The sequence below is a fragment of the Pelodiscus sinensis genome, chromosome 14, assembly GCF_049634645.1.
Source record: "Pelodiscus sinensis isolate JC-2024 chromosome 14, ASM4963464v1, whole genome shotgun sequence".
Taxonomy (NCBI): domain Eukaryota; kingdom Metazoa; phylum Chordata; order Testudines; family Trionychidae; genus Pelodiscus; species Pelodiscus sinensis.
The window spans coordinates 24,195,070-24,216,601 of NC_134724.1; the positions used below are offsets into that span (position 1 = coordinate 24,195,070).

At 42.5% G+C, this 21,532-nt stretch overlaps 1 protein-coding gene across 2 annotated transcripts in view; it reads left to right on the forward strand.

The window, feature by feature from the left end:
• Window positions 1-21,532, forward strand: part of DMXL2 (Dmx like 2) — a 147,345-nt gene that overhangs the window by 88,144 nt on the left and 37,669 nt on the right. Inside the window, exons 24-27 of one of the 2 annotated variants that reach the window (XM_075897231.1) lie at window positions 10,604-11,700; window positions 13,952-14,143; window positions 19,345-19,421; window positions 20,282-20,412. In XM_075897231.1, coding sequence (XP_075753346.1) covers window positions 10,604-11,700; window positions 13,952-14,143; window positions 19,345-19,421; window positions 20,282-20,412 — 1,497 coding nt within the window. The remainder of the gene's footprint in view (window positions 1-10,603; window positions 11,701-13,951; window positions 14,144-19,344; window positions 19,422-20,281; window positions 20,413-21,532) is intronic. The other variant, XM_075897232.1, reaches the window with a different exon arrangement.

The window sequence follows — 21,532 nt, forward strand, 5'->3', positions numbered from 1 at the left end:
GCATTTTTAGATCCTTCCATCATTAAATATAATAATTAAGCGTTTAAAAATAAACAAATAATCCTTAAATATGAAAAAAGGCAGCAACAACAGTGAAAGTAGTTGTTACCGGAGTTGTAATTCATTAATACAATAATTCTCAGAAAAATTTACAAAAGATTTCAACATAGAAGCTAATATCTTTTAATTATCAGGTTAATTCTCCATTGTGTTGTACTTATTTGAAGGGTGCTATAGCGCCTGTTACCATAAACTTATTACAGTATAGTAATTCCATTTTTTACAAATGTGCTTGCTGTGGTTCATGAGTGAGTGTTACCTGTGAGCTCTGTCTCCCTGTGGGCACTTCCTTCAAGTGATAAGCCTACATCTACGATTTTTGGAATAGAATCCTGAGATTTACCCAAATTTTGACCTCCGGTTTACAGCACCCAGTTTCTCTAACCTGCTATTGACCATCTGAGCACCATCATTCTGGATCACTGCAGGACTAAACTTGTAGGCCAGGGATGGGAAACTTTTTCTCTATCAGGGACCACTAACCCCCAGAAAAAATCAGTCATGGATCTCACACAGCCACACAGAGTGAGGAGGCATAGACTCGGAGCTTCTTTTAGGCTCAGGCATGGGACCGAAAAGGAGGGGTTCAAGATGCGGCAGGAAGATCCAGGCTGGATCAGAGGGGTGAGGTGCAGGAGAGTATGAGAGCTCCAACTGGGGGGGGGGGGGGGAGAGGGAGTGGGCTCTGCGGTAGGCCTGGGGATAAGAGCTTTGAGGTGCAGGGAGGTGCTCTGGGCTAGGGATGTGAACAACTAGTCGACTATCTGATAAGCAAATGCTTATCAGGTACTTGACACGCTAGTTGACTAGTTGCTTTTTCCACCCCTTACTGCCTCTATCAGAAAGAGGCAGCAAGGGTGGGGAGGAGGGTAAGGGAGGTGGTTCAAAGCAGCAGCACCACGTATATCCCAGATCAGCTGGGGACTCCCCCACTGGCCCTGTGTTCCCCGCAGTGCTTTTCCCCTGGGGTTGTTGCTACACTTCAGAGGCAGAGGTGCCCTTATCGACTAAGCAAATAGCTGATGCAAATTTCATTCACTATTCAATTAGCCAGTAAATCTAAATTGAACATCCCTTCTCCAGGCTGAGGCTTAGGGGTTTGGAGTGCTGGAGTGGGCTTAAAGGAGTGAGTGGGGATGCAGGGTCTGGGCAGAAGTTTTGGTGCAGGAGAAGGGGGTGCTCAGGGCTGTGCAAACGGCTGGAGTGTGGGGAGGGACTGTGGTCTTTGGGGTGAGGCAAGTGATCACGAAATAATAGAGTTCATGATCTTAAGGAAAGGTAGAAGAGAGACCAGCACAATTGAGGTAATGGATTTCAGGAAGGCAGATTTTGATAAGCTCAGAGAACTTGTAGGTAAGGTCCCATGGGAAGCAAGACTGAAGGAAAACAACTGAGGAGAGTTGGAAGTATTTCAAAGGGACGTTGTTAAGGGCCCAAAAGCAAACAATTCCGCTGTGTAGGAAAGATAGAAAATATGGCAAAAGACCAGCTTGGCTTAACAAGGAGATCTTGCACGACCTCAAAATAAAAAAGGAGTCATATAAAAAATGGAAACTAGGACAACTAACAAAGGATGAATATAGGCAAGCAACACGGGAATGCAGGGGCAAGATTAGAAAGGCAAAGGCACAAAATGAGATCAAACTAGCTACAGGCATAAAGGGAAACAAGAAGACTTTTTATAAATACATTAAAAGCAAGAGGAAGACCAAGGACAGGGTAGGCCCACTGCTTAGTGAGGAGGGAGAAGCAGTAACAGGAAACTTGGAAATGGCGGAGATGCTCAATGACTTCTTTGTTTCGGTCTTCACCGAGAAGTCTGGAGGTGTGCCTAACGTAGTGAATACAAGCAGAGAGACGGTAAGTTTAGAAGATAGGATACACAAAGAACAAGTTAAAAGTCACTTAAGAAAGTTAGATGTCAGCAAGTCACCAGGTCCTGATGAAATGCATCCCAGGATACTCAAGGAGCTGATAGAGGAGGTATCTGAGCCTTTAGCTATGATCTTTGAAAAATCATGGCAGACAGGGGAGATTCCAGAAGACTGGAAAAGGGAAAATATTGTGCCCATATATAAAAAGAGGAATAAGAACAACCCAGGAAACTATAGACCGGTCAGTTTAACGTCTGTCCCAGGGAAGATAATGGAGCAGGTAATTAAGGAAATCCTATGCAAACACTTGGAAGGTAATAAAGTGATAGGGAATAGCCAGCATGGGTTTGTGAAGAACAAGTCATGCCAAACTAATCTGATAGCTTTCTTTGATAAGATAACGAGCCTTGTGGATAAGGGAGAAGCGGTGGATGTCATATACCTAGACTTTAGTAAGGCATTTGATACGGTCTCGCATGATATTCTTATTGATAAACTAGGCAAATATAACTTAGATGGGGCCACGATAAGGTGGGTGCATAATTGGCTGGATAACCGTAGTCAGAGAGTTGTTGTTAACGGTTCTAAATCCTGCTGGAAAGGGATAACAAGTGGAGTTCCTCAAGGGTCTGTTTTGGGACCCGTACTGTTCAATATCTTCATCAATGATGTAGATATTGGGATAGAGAGTACGCTTATTAAGTTTGCAGATGATACCAAACTGGGTGGGGTTGCGACTTCTTTGGAGGATAGGGACATAATTCAAAATGACCTTAGCAAGTTAGAGAAATGGTCAGAGGTAAACAGGATGAGGTTTAATAAAGAGAAATGCAAAGTGCTCCACTTAGGAAGGAACAATCAGTTCCATACATACAAGATGGGAAGCGACTGTCTAGGAAGGAGCATGGCAGAAAGGGATCTAGGGGTCATAGTGGACCACAAGTTGAATATGAGTCAACAGTGTGATGCTGTTGCAAAAAAAGCAAATATGATTCTAGGTTGTATCAACAGGTGTGTTGTAAGCAAAACTCGTGAAGTCATTCTGCCGCTCTACTCTGCACTAGTTAGGCCTCAGCTGGAGTACTGTGTCCAGTTCTGGGCGCCACATTTCAAGAAAGATGTGGAGAAATTGGAAAGGGTACAGAGAAGAGCGACAAGAATGATTAAAGGTCTAGAGAACATGACCTATGAAGCCAGGCTTCATGAACTGGGCTTGTTTAGTTTGGAAAAAAGAAGATTAAGGGGGGACATGATAGCGGTTTTCAAATATCTAAAAGGGTGTCACAAGGAGGAAGGAGAAAATTTGTTCTCTTGGTTTCTGAGGACAGGACAAGGAGTAATGGGCTTAAAGTGCAGCAGGGGAGGGTTAGATTGGACATTAGGAAAAAATTCCTAACTGTCAGGGTGGTCAAATATTGGAATAAATTGCCAAGGGAGGTGGTGGAATCTCCCTCTCTGGAGATATTTAAGAACAGGTTAAATAGACATCTGTCAGGGATGGTGTAGGTGGAGCTTGGTCCTGCCTTGAGGGAGGGGGGCTGGACTCGATGACCTCTTGAGGTCCCTTCCAGTCCTATTATTCTATGATTCTATGATAAGCGAGTTGGGGTGCAGGAGGGTTGGGGATGTAGGCTCCAGGAAGGAGTTTGAATCTGGGATGGAGATGAGGGAGAGGGTTGGGGTATGGGGCACTTACATCAGTCAGCTTCTGATTGGTGGTGCAGCAGGGCTAAGGCAGACCTCAGGGACATGCTGGCTACTTCCTGGACTGGCTCCTGGGAAGGGCAGGTAGCTCTGTGCACTGTCCTTAACTGCAGGTATCAGCCCTGCAGTTCCCATTGGCCACATGGGAGTTATGGGGTTAGCACTTCCAGGCAAGGACAGTGTGTGGAGCGTCCCTGATCACTATGAGCTGGTGCTTTCAGCTCCAGCCCAGCAGCAGGAACAGGGGGCAGACACAGAGTTCAGGGTTTTTGGCCTGTGGTATGGAAAATTGCTACGGGCAGATGAAATTGAACAGGGGTCAGATCTGGCTTCAGTGCTCTTACTGCTCCTTGCCTCAGGGGCAGACTGCACTCTGAAATGGCCACTCATCATTGGCAAGGGGGTGTGAGCCTTCTGCTATCTTGGCTGTGTCCCTTAGTACCCTCAGGCCTTGCTTCAGGCCCTACAGGCTGGAAGCTTGCCTGGCCAGAGCTTCCCCAGCTCTGCCTGCCCTTCCCCAGCCCTGCTCCAAGTCAGAAAGTCTCTAGCTTCCCTGGCAGCTAGGTCCCTCCTGCTCTACAGCTGGAGAAAGAGTGAATCTGTCTCTGCCCTTCTATATTTATATAGCTCCAGCTGGGTTATAATTGGCTCAACTGCTGGCTGCACTGCTCCAGCCCTCTCCCAGGGCTGTGTTTTAAACTGTTAAAGTGACAGTGCAGGGCAGATGCCCTGTCACACTTTATATACAGACCTACAGCAGCACAGCTGCTGAAATACAACTGCACTGGTGTAGCGCGTCCGGTGAACATGCTCTACAACAATGGGAGAGAGATCTCCTGTCAGCATAAAAAAACCTACCAACATAACTCTGTGCTCACAAACGCCTATGTCAGTGTAATGTATGTTGCTTAGGGGGTGGAATATTCACACCACTACATGACGTAAGTTTTGTCAGCACAGGCAGTCGCATACACATTTCCAGTCACCTTTTAGCCAGCAATACAATAACCACCAAGCCCAGAAAGAAAGAGAGTGAGAAAGAACATTCGTAAAAATAACCTTCCATGTACTTCAGACTGTTTAGGAGCCAAGGATTGTTTGGAACAACTAAAATTGAGTTTAATACTTTCAAAAATGAATATTAAAAATCTGCCTGAAATCCCAAATCATTAGCAAAACTCACCAGTAGACTTACAAAGCAGATTAAAGTCGAACATTATGAGCTTTGTGACATTGTAGGCCTCATTTTACACTTTGCAACATTACTATTAGCCTTATGTAACACAGTATTATGAGTCTTAGTATCATCAGTGATCCAACCTCATTGAGCTAGGTGCTATACAGTCCTGTACTAAAAGCCAGCCCTCGACCAAAAAAATTTAGAGTCCTTGTTTAACTGGATGAAACAGTGGCAAGGTAGGAAATAAAAAGGCAAAGTGACATCAAAACAAGCAAGATTTGTTTGCTAAGCAAGAATAACAGGACACCATCTGCTTAGCAGCCAGTAAAATAATACAGAGGTTAAATTGGTATAACATAGAGGGGAAGCAGGCCCTTCATATTCATAGCATTCTTCCTCTTGGGTCTTGAGCTGCTGTTGTGAGACAAATGGGACTCCTTATAGCATTCAAAGCTGTTATTTTCTTAGGGCATGTCTAGACTACTTTTTTTTCCCCAAAAGGAGATATGCAAATTTGGTGCTAATTTGCATATCTTCTTCCGATTGAATTTTTGAAAGTGGGTCTTTCAAAAGTGACAATAGTCTGGACGCGGGGTGGTTTTTTTTTGTTTGTTTTTTTTTAAACCTTTTTTTAAAAAAAACGCTCTTTCTAAAAAAAGGAGGCTTATGCAGTTTTTCAAAAAAGGGGTATTTTTCAAAAAAACAAAAAACAAAAACCGTATCCAGACTACTTTCACTTTCAAAAGACCCACTTTAAAAAATGCAATAGAAGATATGCAAATTAGTGCCGAGTTTGCATATCTGCTTTAAAAAAAATGTAATTTAGACGGGCCCTTAGATATTGGCCAACTTTATTCTGTTTTTAAAAATAGGATGTTTTATTTCTAAATAAAGGTTTCAGTTCAACTTGTAGAAATATTTATAGTCCATGTTGTCATGTGGGAATTACTGGTTGGATTCATGATCTTGGTTTCTCACTCCAAATCCAATAGCTCTCGATTGGAATCTTCAGGAGGGGCCTCTGCGGAGGTGGGAGGTGTAAGTAGGGAGTGTTTTTTAATACTACTATAAAACAAATGGGGAACTAAGGAGCAGTTGCTTGGTTTCATTACTTCATATTTGTTTTTCAGGAATATGTCTTTTTAAAACTTGTGGAAAATAAGTAGTATATATAACTCAATGCTAGAAGATTAACCCAGCATTGCTTAGGTTCTTAACTCAACTAAGTTTTGTTTTTCTTCATTGAAATCATTGTTCTGAGGTGGGGGTGAGGGTTTCAGCACACAAGCTGCCCCAAGGAGAGAGAGGACAACCCTAACCTTCTCTCACTGCAGCAGCTTGGGGATAGGTGAGAGGTGCCTGTTCATGGCTGCTGCAGCAGGCACAGCCAGGGGTGTGGCCCCTGAATGAGGGACAGACAGGTGACATAGTTAAACAGACACACAGATAAACTCTCTCAAATATACAGTACATAGCTGTTCCTTTCTCCACTCCTGGCCCAATGGGATTATAGCTTTCTTGGTCCCCATCTCTGGCCCCTTGCTGTCTCCCTGTGGTCAGTCTGCATTCTCCTACCCAGACCCCTCCTTTTCCATTTGATGAGAAACAATTGAATTCTAGGCATATTGTATTATCCTGGCACAACCAAACCCTTATCTTTTGTAACCCCTCTTTCCTACCAGGGTTACTTGGGAGCAGGCCATGCACACCTGTGTGCCTGGGCACCTGATGTTTTTAACATTAAAGGAGATCCTGAGTAGCCCAGTGGTGATGTTGGATAGTTGGGGATCCCCTATCCTCCCCTTTTCTGCAGTCCTTTGCTCCTAAAGAATATACAATGGTGGTGCCCCCAGGTGGCTGGCCCCTGTACACACTTAATGGTGTGCCTTGGAAATCTCAAGGAATCAACTTATTCCAATAATAATCTGGATCTAACTCCAGAACAGCAATTATAAATATTATACATCTAATTGAATACATTAAAATTAACACACCTTGATGTAACAACTTAAAGAAACAGGATTTAACAAACTAAAATTGAAGAAAATTAACAGAAATAAGTGAAATTACAGAGAAATAAATGAAACTTATCCAGATGGCATTTACATTCCCACCATTTATCCCATCCCAGTGTGTGCTTTGTTTGGCAGTTTGGAAATTTCCAGGGCTTACTTATTAATGTTGATGTAGGGCTTAGCTGTTAGTTATCGATCTGGTTCTGATCTGGATCTTCTTGTTCTTTGGCCCTGTTTACGTGATCAGTATGTTAGGGTAAACAGAATTGTTTATGCTTTCTTGCCCTTTACCGTTATCTTATACTTGTTCCTGCTATACCGGCAACAATACTTATCTTAAGTGGCGTATTTTCCCAAAGACTTGCTTCTGGCTCATCAGATATAGGGAAAAGGGAAAGGGGGGAAAGAATGCAGCCCTCACCACCCCTAAACTATCACATACAAAGTTCTTCCGCAATTGACTACTACAAGGGCAAGGGACTGGACTCGATGATCTCTTGAGGTCCCATCCAGTTCTCGTATTCTATAATTTTATGATTGCAGTACCAAGGATCCTCCCAGTAAATGTCAGAGGCTCTTATAGTAAAGGGAGCCTACACTTGTTTTAATTTAGGATAAGAGGAAGCAGCATACCAAATTTGGTGGGCCTAGGTCTTAAACTTTAGGAAGAGTTCTTAGATGGACAGGCATAGACAAAGTTTCTAAAATATATAGTGAATGTACATTTTCTCCATTAATAACCATAGGCCTAATTCATAAGATCCACTGACCAGTGCAATATGCCTATTCATAAGATCTTTGAAAGACCAGAGGGGTTGGGAACAAAGGTGTCACTTTATATCAACTTCACTTATCCTGGGGAAGGTTCAACCGAGGTTTCAGGTTAGAGCAGCCTTGAGACTGCTCTAATTCATGGCCCGATGTAGAATCATAGAATACTAGTACTTGAAGGGACCTCAAGAGATCATCAAGTCCAGTCCCCTGCCCTAATGGCAGGACCAAGCACATCTCGATCATCCTTGATAGATATTTATCTGATCTCTTAAATATCTCCAATTCTAGAGATTCCATAACCTCCCTAGGCAATTTATTACAGTATTTAACCACCCCGATAAGAAGCTTTTCCTGATGTCCAACCTAACCCTTCCTTGCTGCAAATGAAGCCCACTGCTTTTTGTCCTGTCATCAGAGAATAAGGAGAATAATTTTTCTCCCTCCTCCTTGTAATACCTGTGTAGGTACTTGAAAGCTGCTATCATGTCCCCTTTCAGTCTTCTCTTTTTCCAAACTAAACAAATGCAATTCTTTCAGTCTCCCCTCATAGGTCATGTTTTCTAGACTTTTACTTGTTCTAGTTTCTCTTCGCTGGACCTTCTCCAGTGTCTCCACCTCTTTCCTGAAATGTGGTGCTCAGAACTGGACACAATACTCCAGCTGAGGCCTAATTACTTCTCGTGTTTTGCTCACAATACTCCTAAAACGTTTGCTTTTTTTCCCCCAACCATGTCACATTGACTCATATTTAGCTTGTAGTCTGCTATGACCCCTAGATCCCTTTTTGTATTACTCATTCCTAGATAATCCCTTCCCATTTGTATGTGTGAAATTGATTTTCTCCCTAAGTGGAGTACTTTACATTTGTCCATATTAAACTCCATCCTATTTACCTCAGACCATTTCTCCAGCTTGTCCAGAACCTTTGGAACCCTACTTGCTATGCCCTTCCAGCATGACTGTGAACCATTAATATCTACTCACTGAGAATGGCTATCCAGCCAATTATGTATCCACCTTATAGTAACCCCATCTGAGTTGTATTTCCCTAGTTTATTGATAAGGTCATGCAAGACCATGTCAAATGCTTTACTAAAGTCTAGGTATACCACATCTACCTCTTCCTCTTTATCCACAAGGCTTCGTATCCAATCAAAGGAAGCTATCTGATTGTTTTGATGTGATTTGTTCTTTACAAATCCATGCTGACTTATCACTTTATTATTGACTAGATGTTTTCGGAGGGATTCCTTAATTATTTGCTCCATTATCTTTTCTGGCACAGAAGTTGATTGGTCTGTAGTTTCCTGGGTTATCCGCATTTCCCTTTTTATAGATGTGCATTATGTCTGCTCTTTCCCAATCATCTGGAATCTCTCCCATCTTCTGTGACTTTTAAAAAATAATAGTTAATGCCTCAGGTCTTCTATCAGCTCCTTGAGTATTCTAGGATGCACTTCATCAGGCGTTGGTGGCTTCCATTTAACTTTTCTAAATAATTTTTAACTTGTTCTTTTCCTGTGTTCACTTCTGAACCTATCCCATTTTCATTGACATTTACTGGTCAGTTTCAGCGGCGGCTGAATCAGGACGCCTGGGGCAGAGCAGCTGGGGTGCTGCTGGGTTGGTCCAGTAGCGCCGAGGAGCGGCGCTACTGGAGCAACCCAGTAGTACCCCAGCTGCTCTGCCCCAGGCGTCCCCAAGTCAGCTGCTGCTGAAACTGACCAGCGCTGACTACAGGAAGCCCGAGGCAGAGTTGCTCTGCCCCGGGCTTCCTGGAATCAGCCGCTGATCAGTTTCAGCAGCAGCTGACTTGGGGACGCCTGGGGTTCTTAAGTTGAATCTGTATGGAACTGGCATCCAGATTCAGCCTGTTGAAACTGATCAGAGGCTGATTCCAGGAAGCCCGGGGCAGAGCAACTCTGCCTCAGGCTTCCTGTAGTCAGCCGCTGGTCAGTTTCAGCAGCGGCTGAATCTGGACGCCAGTTCCGACTTACATACAGATTCAACTTAAGAACAAACCTACAGTCCCTATCTTGTACATAACCCGGGGACTGCCTGTACTAGATTAGTCAATAGGCAGCCCAGCTCAGTTCCAACTCGTGCCAACTCCAGTACCAAACCCTGCTGTAGCTCTGCATTTTAAAAGGCAGTAGGAGCTGGGCAGCCTGACCCCTGGCTCCTCCTAATTCTTAAATTGCAGAGCAGAGTTTGTCCCACATCCAGCATGAGCTGGAACTGAGCCTGGCTGCCTGCCCAGTGGCAGCAGCCCTTTTGTGTGGTGTCCCAACAGAGATTTGTGCCCCCCCCCCCCCACCCACAAAAACAGGGACTACTGCTGTGAAGCAGACAGGGGCTGTTTTGTGGCAGCAGTACCTGTCCCTCCTTGGATAGAGGTGGGGGGAAGGGGAAAACGGGTGGCACCATGGAGACAGAGGCAGCAAGGGGGGCAGAAATGCAAGTAGTTGACTTGATAAGCATGGGCTTTTATCGGGTAGTCAACTAGTTGACTACTCCTTTACTTATAAGGCAGTAGTAATCTTCAGGAGGCTACTTCTATAGTCAGCATTCCAACAATGCTGCATCTCAGTTCCCTAACCTAGCCATTACCCGGAAAAGTTGCTAGGCCAGGGCAATTGCTGGGTGACTGTGAGCAATGCTGATTTTATGCCACCAAGGCATTTCCCTACACTATGGCAATCCCAAGGTGAATGGCCTAGCCATTTCCTCTTTATTTGAGCTGCCTGAGTCCCATAGGGCAGAAGGAACAGGTGCTAGTATCTGATAACTTCTTATTCTTTCTGTAATCAGTTCATGTTTTCATTTTTCTTACACCAATTACCATGGGTTTTTGTTTTTGTTTTTTTTACACACCGGTATGCTAGTCTGTTTTGGTAAGGTTTTGGAAAGTTGCAAATACAAGATTGTAAAACCTTAAAATAATAATTATTTGTATATATGTTTCAGTAGAGGTAATATTTGTTTAATTCCTCCAGTTATCGTCAAGTCCTGCAATCCTGTGGTGTTTAGTTTTTACAATTATCTTCGGACCCACCCTTTGCTCATCCGAAGATATTTCAGCTCACCAAAAGGGACTTTGGCCACTTTAGGTATGAAAATTGAGAAAAAATTTGTTGATAAAATTAACCTTATAGAGAGAAAATTATTCTTCACCACTGCAAATGCTCATTTTAAAGTGGGATGCCCTGTTTTAGCTCTTGAAGTTCTTTCCAAAATTCCAAAAATAAGTAAAAAGTCCAGCATTTCTACCAAGAAAGATCAAGCCAGTTCAAGTCCCACTAGAAAAACAGGTGTAAATCACGCAGTGAGTGATGATGCTGACAGTAAAAATATAGACTGGTCAAAGCCATTTTCAGTATCATCTGCTTTGGAAAGCAGCACTGGATCTTCAGCACAATTTGACTGGAGTCAACCAGCAGTAAAATTCGATGAGGAGTCTCTTACTCTTGACTGGGGTGAAGACAAAGATGTCTCAGAGGAAGAGGAAGATGATGGTTTAACAATGAAAAGTTCAAAATTGGACTCTGAAAATGGAAAACTAGATGAGAAGAGCGCACACACTACTGTTCTAGAGACCCCTCAAGGAGAAGACTCTGATCCAGGTGACATTGAGGTTGATGTTATTGCTGAACAACTGAAGTTTAGAGCCTGTTTGAAGATCCTAATGACTGAACTTAGGACTTTGGCTACAGGTTATGAAGTAGATGGAGGGAAGCTTAGATTCCAGCTGTACAATTGGCTTGAAAAAGAAATTGCTGCTATGCACAAAATATGTAATCATGAAGCAGGTGGCAAAGACTATTGTAAAACATATGCTGAAGTAGACAGTGACCTACTTGATGATGAAGAAATTGTGGATAAGCCAGATATAGGCTCATATGAACGTCACCAAATAGAAAGACGTAGGTTGCAGGCAAAACGAGAGCACGCTGAAAGACGAAAGTGGTGGCTGCAAAAGAATCAAGCTCTCCTGAGAGTTTTCCTCAGTTACTGTAGCCTTCATGGAGCACAAGGTGGTGGTCTAGCATCTGTAAGAATGGAGCTCAAATTTTTGCTGCAGGAGTCACAGCAGGTAAGACGATCTCTTAAATGACTTTAAATTGAGGTTAGTTCATTTTAAGTAGTTTAGGAATTTTAGTCTTGCAGCCACAGCACGTCAATCTATGATTTTTGTCAAATCACTCAACCTTTACAAGGTTAGGCCAGGATAGTACAGGTTGAACCTCCCTGGTCTGGCTCCCTTGGGACTGGTGTGGTCTTCAACAAGGGAATTTGCCAGACCAGGAGAGGTCAGTCATGTGGGCTCTCCTGGGGCTCCCCTCCTGGCTGCTGCCCCAGGAGAACCTGGAGGCCTGACCTCCCCTGGCTCACCTGCCTGGCTCTGGTGCCCATTACCCACTTGCAGAGCTCTGCTCACTGCCCCTTGCCCACTTGTGGGGCTCTGCTCCCTGCCTGCAGCTTCACACGAGACAGCAACTGCTCCCAGGGTTTCCCGGACCCACACGCGGCAGCAGGTCTTTACAGCCAGGTCACTGCCACCACAGGCTGCCGCCAAGCAGACCAGTTCCACTCCCAACCTCTCTGAACCTCTGCAGCCAGGGCTCTCTTGTCTAGCAACATCTGTAGTCCTTCCAGACCACAGATGTTGCCAGACCAGGGAGTGCTGGACAAAAGAGGCTCAACCTATACTTAGATCAGACCTTTCTAGACTACTATGGTTAGGTTAGTAATTCAGTCTATAAAGTTCTAATGCCCCAGATGGAGTTAGGGGCACAGAGTGGTATTTTGTGATGCTGCTTTTGTATAAATCTTAAATCTGGATACTGGCCATCTATAATTATTAAAGTTCCTATTTCACAATTTTCAAGTTTAGAGTGTTCAAAGTCATCTCTCTGAATAGCATTTAAGATAGTATCTAAGTATTAAGATTCAGTATTCTAGATACATTCCAGTTTGGGTTATTGTATTTTGTCCACCTATATACAGGTTGGATCTCCTTCGTCCAGCACCCTCGGGAGCTGACCTGTCCCAAATCAGGGAATTTGCTGGACCAGGGGAGGTCAGTGCTAGCCCCTCTGCTGCCACTGGCTATGGGACTCCGGTGGCAGCAGAGGGGCCAGCATTGACTAAACGGGGATGGAGAGGCATTTGGTGGAAGAGGCAGGGGGGCTTCAATCCTGACCCCTGGCCATGGGGCTTCACTGCCACCCTGCCTCTGCCCTCTCTGAGCTTGAATGTTGCCAATGAGCTATTTGTGGCTTGCTAATAAAGCCATGAGAATACAAATGATTTTGTGTGTGTCATTAAAAAGACAAAAATCAAATAGTATAATGTCCCTAAGCAGAACCTGGCATTTTCTGTATTAATTTCATGCTAGGGAAAGAATCTTGCAGTTAAAGCTTAGGACTGCAATATGGATTTATTTCCCGTTCAGTAACAGAATTCCTGTGTGATGATGGACAAGTCATTTAACTTTGTTTCAATTTTTTTCATATTTAAAATAGGAATAATATTAGGATTATAGGAGTGTTGTGAGGTTTTAATATGTCGTTTGTAAAATAGTTGGAGGTCCTCACATAGAAGATACTGTAAAAGTGCAAATTTACTTATGCTACTTGGAGGTTTGAGTTTAAAAATAATAAGACCGCCACTCAAGTTATTGTTATTATGCTTTTATTGTAGCAGTGTTTAGCATTAAATCATGCTAACTAGGGATGTTAAAAAGCAGTAATTTTGTAACTCTGTAACTGTTGAAAATGTTAAGCTGGCTCCCAATGCATATTGGCTCCCGCTTCCTGGCCCTGCTCCTAGGGAGCCAGCTGCCATCCTGTGTTGCTGCCCAGCTCCTGGTGCATATTGGCTCCCGCCCCACTCCCAGAGAGCCAGCTGCTGACATCCATGCTGCGGGCTCTAATACCGAGCCAGCAGCACACGGCGGCAGCCAGCTCACTGTGAACAGTGTGTGAGCCTGCATGTAACTGTTCACTCTAACCAATAAGCACAAGCTTATTGCATAACTGTGTAAATGGTTATCCTATTATATCCCAAATGCTAACACACATTACTTAGAGCTAGTGATTTTGTCTTCCGGCTGGGAATCAAAAAGTATTGGAGAAGTTGAATGTATGTTATTCCCTGAACCTGGACCGTTCAAGTCAATGAGAGCTTTGCTGTAGATCTCAATGAGCATAAAATTACATCCATATTGTACAGATAGAGGTGAAGAAAGATTACTCTGTTTAATCATTACGGTTGTACATCTGTGCTCTATTTCTGTTCTCAGCTATGTAACCATCTTACCAACTGTATTTTTTTTTACACAGGAAACTACAGTAAAACAACTTCAGTCTCCCCTTCCATTACCCACAACACTACCACTGCTTTCTGCAAGTATTGCTTCAACAAAAACTGTAATAGCCAACCCTGTGCTGTACTTAAATAACCACATCCATGACATTCTTTACACCATAGTGCAGCTGAAATTTCCACCCCATCCTAATATTGAAGATGTAAAGGTAAGACCAAAAAGAAGAAAAAAACCTCTCTTTGAATGTGAAAAAAGAAATGTCATGGCTATTTATATGTTTATGGTGAGATGGGCATTTGTAATCACATGAGAGGAGTTTTATATGGGCCACATTATTCACAAGTGATGATTCTGACTTGAGCAATAAAGGTAGTCTCAAGAAAAATCAAACTCAGTCTTTCAAATTTTGAGGAGATATACCTCATAATCTAGTAAATATTGATATCTTGGCACTTAGATGTTTCCCTCCCATCCATTCACTAGTGCAAAAACCTTTTAATTCAGATCATAAGTGACCAAAAAGCTAATCCCAAATCTGGACCTTTGATACATCATTGAATCCAAGAGTTTCTATTGATCAATAAAACAAATAGTTGCAGAGCTGACCAGCAACAATGCCTAGGTGAAATTAAACAGTTATATATTGTAGAAAGTCCTAAAATCATAGAATCAAAGAACTGGAAGAGACCTCAGAAGGTCATCAGGTCTTAGCCCCCTGTTCTAGGCAGGACGAATCCCAACTAAATCAACCCAGCCAGGGCTTTGTCAAGCCGAGACTTAAACACCTCTAGGGATGGAGACTCCACTACTTCCCTAGGTAACCCATTCCAGTGCTTCACCAATCTCCTAGTGAAATAGTTTTTCCTAATATCCAACCTGGACCTCTCCCACCACAACTTAAGACCATAGCTCCTTGTTCTGCCATCTGTCACTACTGAGAACAGCCTCTCTCCATCCTCTTTGGAACCTCCCTTCAGGAAGTTGAAGGCTGCTATCAAATTCCCCCTCACTCTGCGCTTCTGCAGACTAAACAGACCCAACTCCCTCAGCCTCTCCTCGTAGGTCATATGCTCCAGCCCCCTAATCATTTTGGTTATCCTCCGCTGGACCCTCTCCAATGTGTCCACATCCTTTTTGTAGTGGGGGGCCCAGAACTGGGGACATTACTCCAGATGTGGCCTCACCAGAGCCGAATAAAGGGGAATAATGACATCTCTGGATCTGCTGGCAATGCTCCTCTTAATGCAACCTAATATGCCATTAGCCTTCTTGGCCTCAAGGGCACACTGTTGACTCATATCCAGCTTCTCATCCACTGTAACCCCCATGTCCTTTTCTGCAGAACTGCTACTTAGCTGATTGGTCCCCAGTCTGTAACAGTGTTTGGGATTCTTCCATCCTAAGTGCAGGACTCTGCACTTGACCTTGTTGAACCTCATCAGATTTCTTGTGGCCCAATCCTCCAATTTGTCTAAGTCACTCGGATCCTATCTCTGCCCTCAAGTGTATCGACCTCTCCCCTTAGCTTAGTGTCATCTGCAAACTTGCTGAGAGTGCAATCCATCCCCTGATCCAGGTCATTAATGAAGATATTGAACAAAACCGGTCCTGGAACCGAACCTTGGGGCACTCCTCTAGAAACCGACCTCCATCCTGACATTGAGCCGTTGATCACTACCCGCTGGGCCTGGCCTTCTAGCCATCTTACCGTCCATTTATCCAATCCACATTCCCTTAACTTGCTGGCAAGAATATTGTGGGAGACCGTGACAGAAGCTTTGCTAAAGTCAAGATATATCACATCCACTGACTTTCCCACGTCCACAGAGCCAGTTACCTCATCATAGAAGCTAATCAGGTTGGTCAGGCACGACTTGCCCTTTGTGAATCCATGCTGACTATTCCTAATCACTTTCCTCTCTTCCAAGTGCTTCAAAATTGATTCCTTAAGGATCCCTTCCATGATTTTTCCAGGGACCGAGGTAAGACTAACTATAGTTCCCTGGATCGTCCTTCTTCCCTTTTTTGAAGATGGGCACTACATTTGCCTTTTTCCAATCATCCAGGATTTCTCCCGATCTCCACGACTTTTCAAAGATAATGGCCAAAGGGTCCTCAATGACATTTGCCAACTCCCTCAGTACCCTCGGATGCATTAAGTCCGGACCCATGGATTTGTGTACGTTTAGCTTTTCTAAATAGTTCCTAACCTGTACTTTACCCACCAAGGGCTGTCCATCTTCATCCCATCTTGCATCACTTAGCGCATTAGTCTGGGAGCCCACCTTTGTCCATGAATACAGAGGCAAAGAAAGCATTGAGTACTTCAGCTTTCCCCACATCATGTGTCACTAGGTTAGGTTACCTCCTTCATCCAGTAGGGGCCGCACACCCTCTCTAATCACCTTCTTGTTAACATGCCTGTAGAAACCTTTCTTGTTATCCTACACATCCTTAGCCAGTCGCAATCTCATTTGTGCTTTCACCTTCCTGATAACCCCATGGCATTCTCGAGCTATACATTTAAACCCCTCTCTGGTCATTTGTCCAAGTTTCCACTTTTTGTAAGCTTCCTTTTTGTGCTTGAGTTCACCAAGGATTTCCCCTATAAGCCAATCTGGTCTCCTACCATGTTTGCCTCTCTTGCTACTCATCGGGATGGTTTCTTTCTGTGCCTTCAATAAGACTTCTGAAGAAAGCCTCATCTACCTCATCCACCTGATTCGGTGGCCTATAGCAGACACCAACCACAACATCACTGCTGTTGTTTGCCCCTCTAAACTTAACCCATAGACTCTCAACAGGTTTTTCTCCCTCTATATACTGGAGTGCAGAGCAATCATAGTGCTCTCTTTTGTGTAGTGCAACTCCTCCTCCTTTTCTCCCCTGCTTGTTCTTCCTGACCAGTCTATACCCTTTCATGACAGCGCTCCAGTCATGCGAGTCATCCCACCAAGTCTCTGTTATCCGAATTAAATCATATTTCTTGGACTGGGCTAGGGCCTCCAGTTCTTCCTGTTTGTTGCCCAGGCTCCTCGCATTAATGTACAAACACCTCAGATAACCAGTTGATCGCCCTATCTTCTCCATTTGAATCAGGGGTCCTCCTTTCTTGCTCATTCCTCTTTGCATTTCTTCCTGGTACCCGACTTTCCCATTCCGCTCAGGGTTTTGGTCACCGTCCCCCAATGAACCTAGTTTAAAGCCCTCCTCGCTAGGTTTGCAAGCCTGCCTGCGAAGATGCTCCTTCTTCTCTTGGTTAGGTGGATCCCATCTCTTCCTAACAATCCTTGTGCCCAGAACAGAGTCCCATGGTCGAAGAAACCAAAGACCTCTCTGCGACACCACCTGCGCAACCACGCATTTACTTCCTCAATTCGACGATCCCTGCTCAGTCCTTTCCCTTCAACAGGGAGGATGGACAAGAACACCACTTGCACTCTGAATTCTTGGATCCTTCTCCCCAGCTCTACATAATCTGCAGTAACCTGCTCAAAGTCATTCTTGGCCGTATCGTTAGTTCCCACGTGGAGAAGCAGGAAGGGGTAGCGATCCGAAGGATTGATCAGTATGGTAAGCCTCTCAGTCACATCCTGAATACGAGCTCCCGGTAAGCAGCACACCTCTCGAGATTCCAGGTCTGGACGGCAGATGGATGGCTCAGTCCCTCTTAGGAAGGAGTCTCCGACCATGACCACCCATCATCGTCTTCTTCTTTCAAAAGTATTCTGACTTGAAAGGGCAGTCTCTTAACTCAGATATAAAGCCCAGCCTTGATAAAATTGCCATAAATTGTTGATTTTAATGATGTTATGTTGATTTACAAATTCTGAAAATTTGGGCACCATATTTTGAGCTGAAGAAACTCTCAAGCTAAATGCCCAATGTGTTCTGAGTAAGTAAACACAGATGACAAAGTGCTCAGAGTTTATTAGACAAAAAATCTGAATTACTTTCAAATTATTATATTAATTTTAATTCAATATTGACATTTAAACAGAAAGAAAGAAAACACTGGAAAATAAAATGGGTTGCTAAATTTGTTGAAAAACAATATAAAAAAATCTTTCTGGTGTTTCCTGTCCAGCTGATCATCTCTCATTTTCTCCTTTTCTCTCCATTTTGCTACTTTCCTTTCTGCACTACAGCTCAGCAAGTCCCCATAATAAATGTGCATTTTGTTTAAAAACTAATTGAGAAACAAAATACAGCATTTTCCAGCCAACAGAATAAATAATATAAGTTATTCTGAGGGCAAGGGTCTTGCTGACCAAGAGGAAGGATGAAAGAGGAGATGGACATAAGTTAAATATTTTATTTTTAAATAAATAAAGACTCCAGCATTGCAACAGTACCATTTTCTTTGTTATTTGGGGGTCTATTTTTCATTGTTTTATGTAAATATTGGAAGATTTCTGCTTCAGTTGTAGGCAGTGAGAAGCTGAAGTATTGTCTTAGCTGGCAGACTTCCACAAAGTTAAGTGAGAGAACTGTTAGGGTAGGGTCTAGACTGTGGTGCTATTTCAGGATAGTGGAGGTATCCCGAAATAGCTATTCCATGTCTTTTGAACCAGTCAATTACTTTGAAATAAATTTCAAAATAACAGACTCGCTATTCTGAAGTCCCTGTGCTAAGGGACGTTTTGCAATAGCAGTTTATTTTGAATTCAAAATAAGCTATTTCAAAATTAGATCGAAATAAGATGCCAATTTGCATAGCTCAAATTGCGTATTTTATTTCGACCTATGGGTGCAGTGTAAATATGCCCTTAGAGAAGGGTGATTATAGTTGTGAGATTAGAGCTGTGCATATGTGCAGTACAGTTATTGCAGAATTGCAAAATATTCATATAGTAGTTATATAGCTCTTTGTATTCTCAGCTAACAGTCATTACTAGCCAGAGTACAGGGATTTATTTACATATACTGAGAAATAATGGTGTATTATTGATATAGATCAGAACCTATGACCAGTCAGCATGGGCAGGATATTGTATAAAAGAAAATTGTAGTTATTCACTCTGTACTCACTGATGGTAGTAATTCTGTTTCAGTGTAATTTAAATTATTTTGACATTTATATAATTAGAGCATCAGTCATTAGAGCATTAGGCATGTTGGGGAGAAGGGCTTTGATTGCATTATTAAATGTAATAGAATCGTGTGTGAGGCTAATTTAGTTCAAACAATTTGTATGTAAGTGTCAAACAGGTATATTGCATGAATAAAATAAATCACAGTAATTCCTTTCTGCATGTGATGTATAACTCATTAACTCAGTATTTGTGCTTAACATTCAGATTTTCTCACTACTCAATCTCACGTAATTTGTTCATTCTGAGCTTAAGGAAAATTGCACTTTCCTTCAGCTTTTCTTATAAAATTTAATATTGGGTTATTTCATTTTAGGTGTATACACTTCATTCACTAGCAGCTTCACTTTCTGCCTCTATTTACCAAGCTTTATGTGACAGCCACAGCTACAGGTAAAAATTGAGCTCTTCTTACTGTAATATTAAAACATGGTTTTGTTTTTTACAGCTTTCAAAATATTGGTTCTTTATGCATTTATGTAAAAACGTGAATCAAGCTCATATACACTAGTGTGCAGAGACCCAAACCTAAGTTCAATGCACAAAACTTTATGCAAACATGTATATAATACAGCGTATGCATTATGAAGAAATTGTGGCATGAATGCAGCTACAGTTATTGTTACTTTCTCGTAACATTTTCAAGACAAACTATATGGGTGCTTTCCATTTGTCCAGACAATTTTAGATGACTGAAGTTTAATACCAGAAATTGTTTATTAGATTTCTGGCACCAAGTAAGAATAATAATCTCTAGTCACTCAATCTATGATTGAAACTCTATTAGAACGAGAACACTTAAGGCAATTTTCCACAGTGGGCATATTGATGTATAGGAGCAATTTCTTCTTGTACCTGAAAGATGAGGATAATAGTTATATGGCCATCTCTGAAAATAAGAGAGAATGAATACATCTGCAGATGTGAGGGCATTTTGCAATTTTCTCAACACATTTTCTGATTACTGAAATCTTTGAAAATAAACATTTTTCTCATGCCCAAAGACGGAGAGCCCAGAATGTAAGACATTGCATGCAGACTTTTGAAGATTTTTTGGCACTAAAAGTTAGCTTTTTACACTATACAAATATAATGAATTTACTCAGTGTTGTAAAACTGCACCTACATGCGATATAGAATTTGAAATATATTTTTCTGAAAAAATAAAAATGAAAATAACTTGCCATATATACTATACTTTATTACAAGAATGTTCTGAAATCCTCTCATTAGAAAAATTAATTTGTGTTTAGCAGTCAAACAGAAACAAATCAGTTTACAGGAATGATTTATCAAGGACTACTTTTGAGTGATCGACGCAGACTGAGGACAGAAAGCATTGAAGAACATGCAACACCAAATTCAACTCCTGCTCAATGGCCTGGTGAGAAAAACTAAGTTGTGGAGTATGCCAGCTCCACTTTTTCAGAAGTCTCCGCTCTATTCTGCATTTCACTCCATAATTTCTTTGTATTTTTAATTACTTATAATGTGCACTGACATCTACAAATGCACTGGGCTTAGTGTTCAAGGCAAGCATACGTTAGTCAGCTGAAGATGCAGATATGCTTCCCTTACACAAAAATCTGTTTTGCATTCCTGCTTCTTTTTAACTCTTGGGTGAATTTCATCAGCATTTAACTAATGGGTTACTTATTGGAACAGAAAGATGCTCTCTGTACTCCAGATATCTTCAGAGAGAGAAAGATCAGGATCTAGAATCTAAACTTAAGCTATGTCTCCAAAGGGAAGGTTTTGTGACAAAAGTGCTGTCGACATGCAAAAGTCGACAAAAGTGAAAACTCATCAGACCAGTTTTTATGCTTCCCATTGTTGACTTTTCATGGCCACAGTGCTAGCACCCTGTTGACAGAGAGAGCAAAGCAACGTGGGTAATCTTCCCACAGAGCAGTGTTGTGGGAAGGCAAAGCTGATACTGTGGAATGTCAAAGCAGCACAGCAGTCTCTGCAACCCTACCCCTACAGCAGCAGACTGCTGTGAAGCATTCCAGGGATTTATTCTTTGTTCCCCAATTGAAGCAGCTCACTCTGCAGTCAGATACTTCCTGGAGTTTTGAAAGGACAGGGGTGCATGCCTGCAGGGCAACAGAAACCACAAAACACTGAGAGCAACCATCAGGACAGGCATTGTAAGACACTGGTAAAAGCCAATTTCTTGGACAAAATACACAGCAGAATCCACCCTGGCTATTTGTTGACAGTAAAGGGAGGGGAAAAGATAAAAATCTCTTGCTGGGCTCGAAGCTTTTTCCAACAAAAGTCGCATTGTAGTGTAAACGCTCTCACTGTTTTGTCACCACAAGGCAGCTTTTGGTGACAAAACGTGCCAGTGTTCCTCTGTTACCTGATGTTTTCTTTTCTTGGAATGACCATTCCCCTAATCCAGGGGTAGGCAGCCTTTTCAAACAAAAGAGCCAAACTACATCAACATTCAGAACAGGTGGTCAACAAAGAGCCATATAAGAATGCCTATTTGCATGATT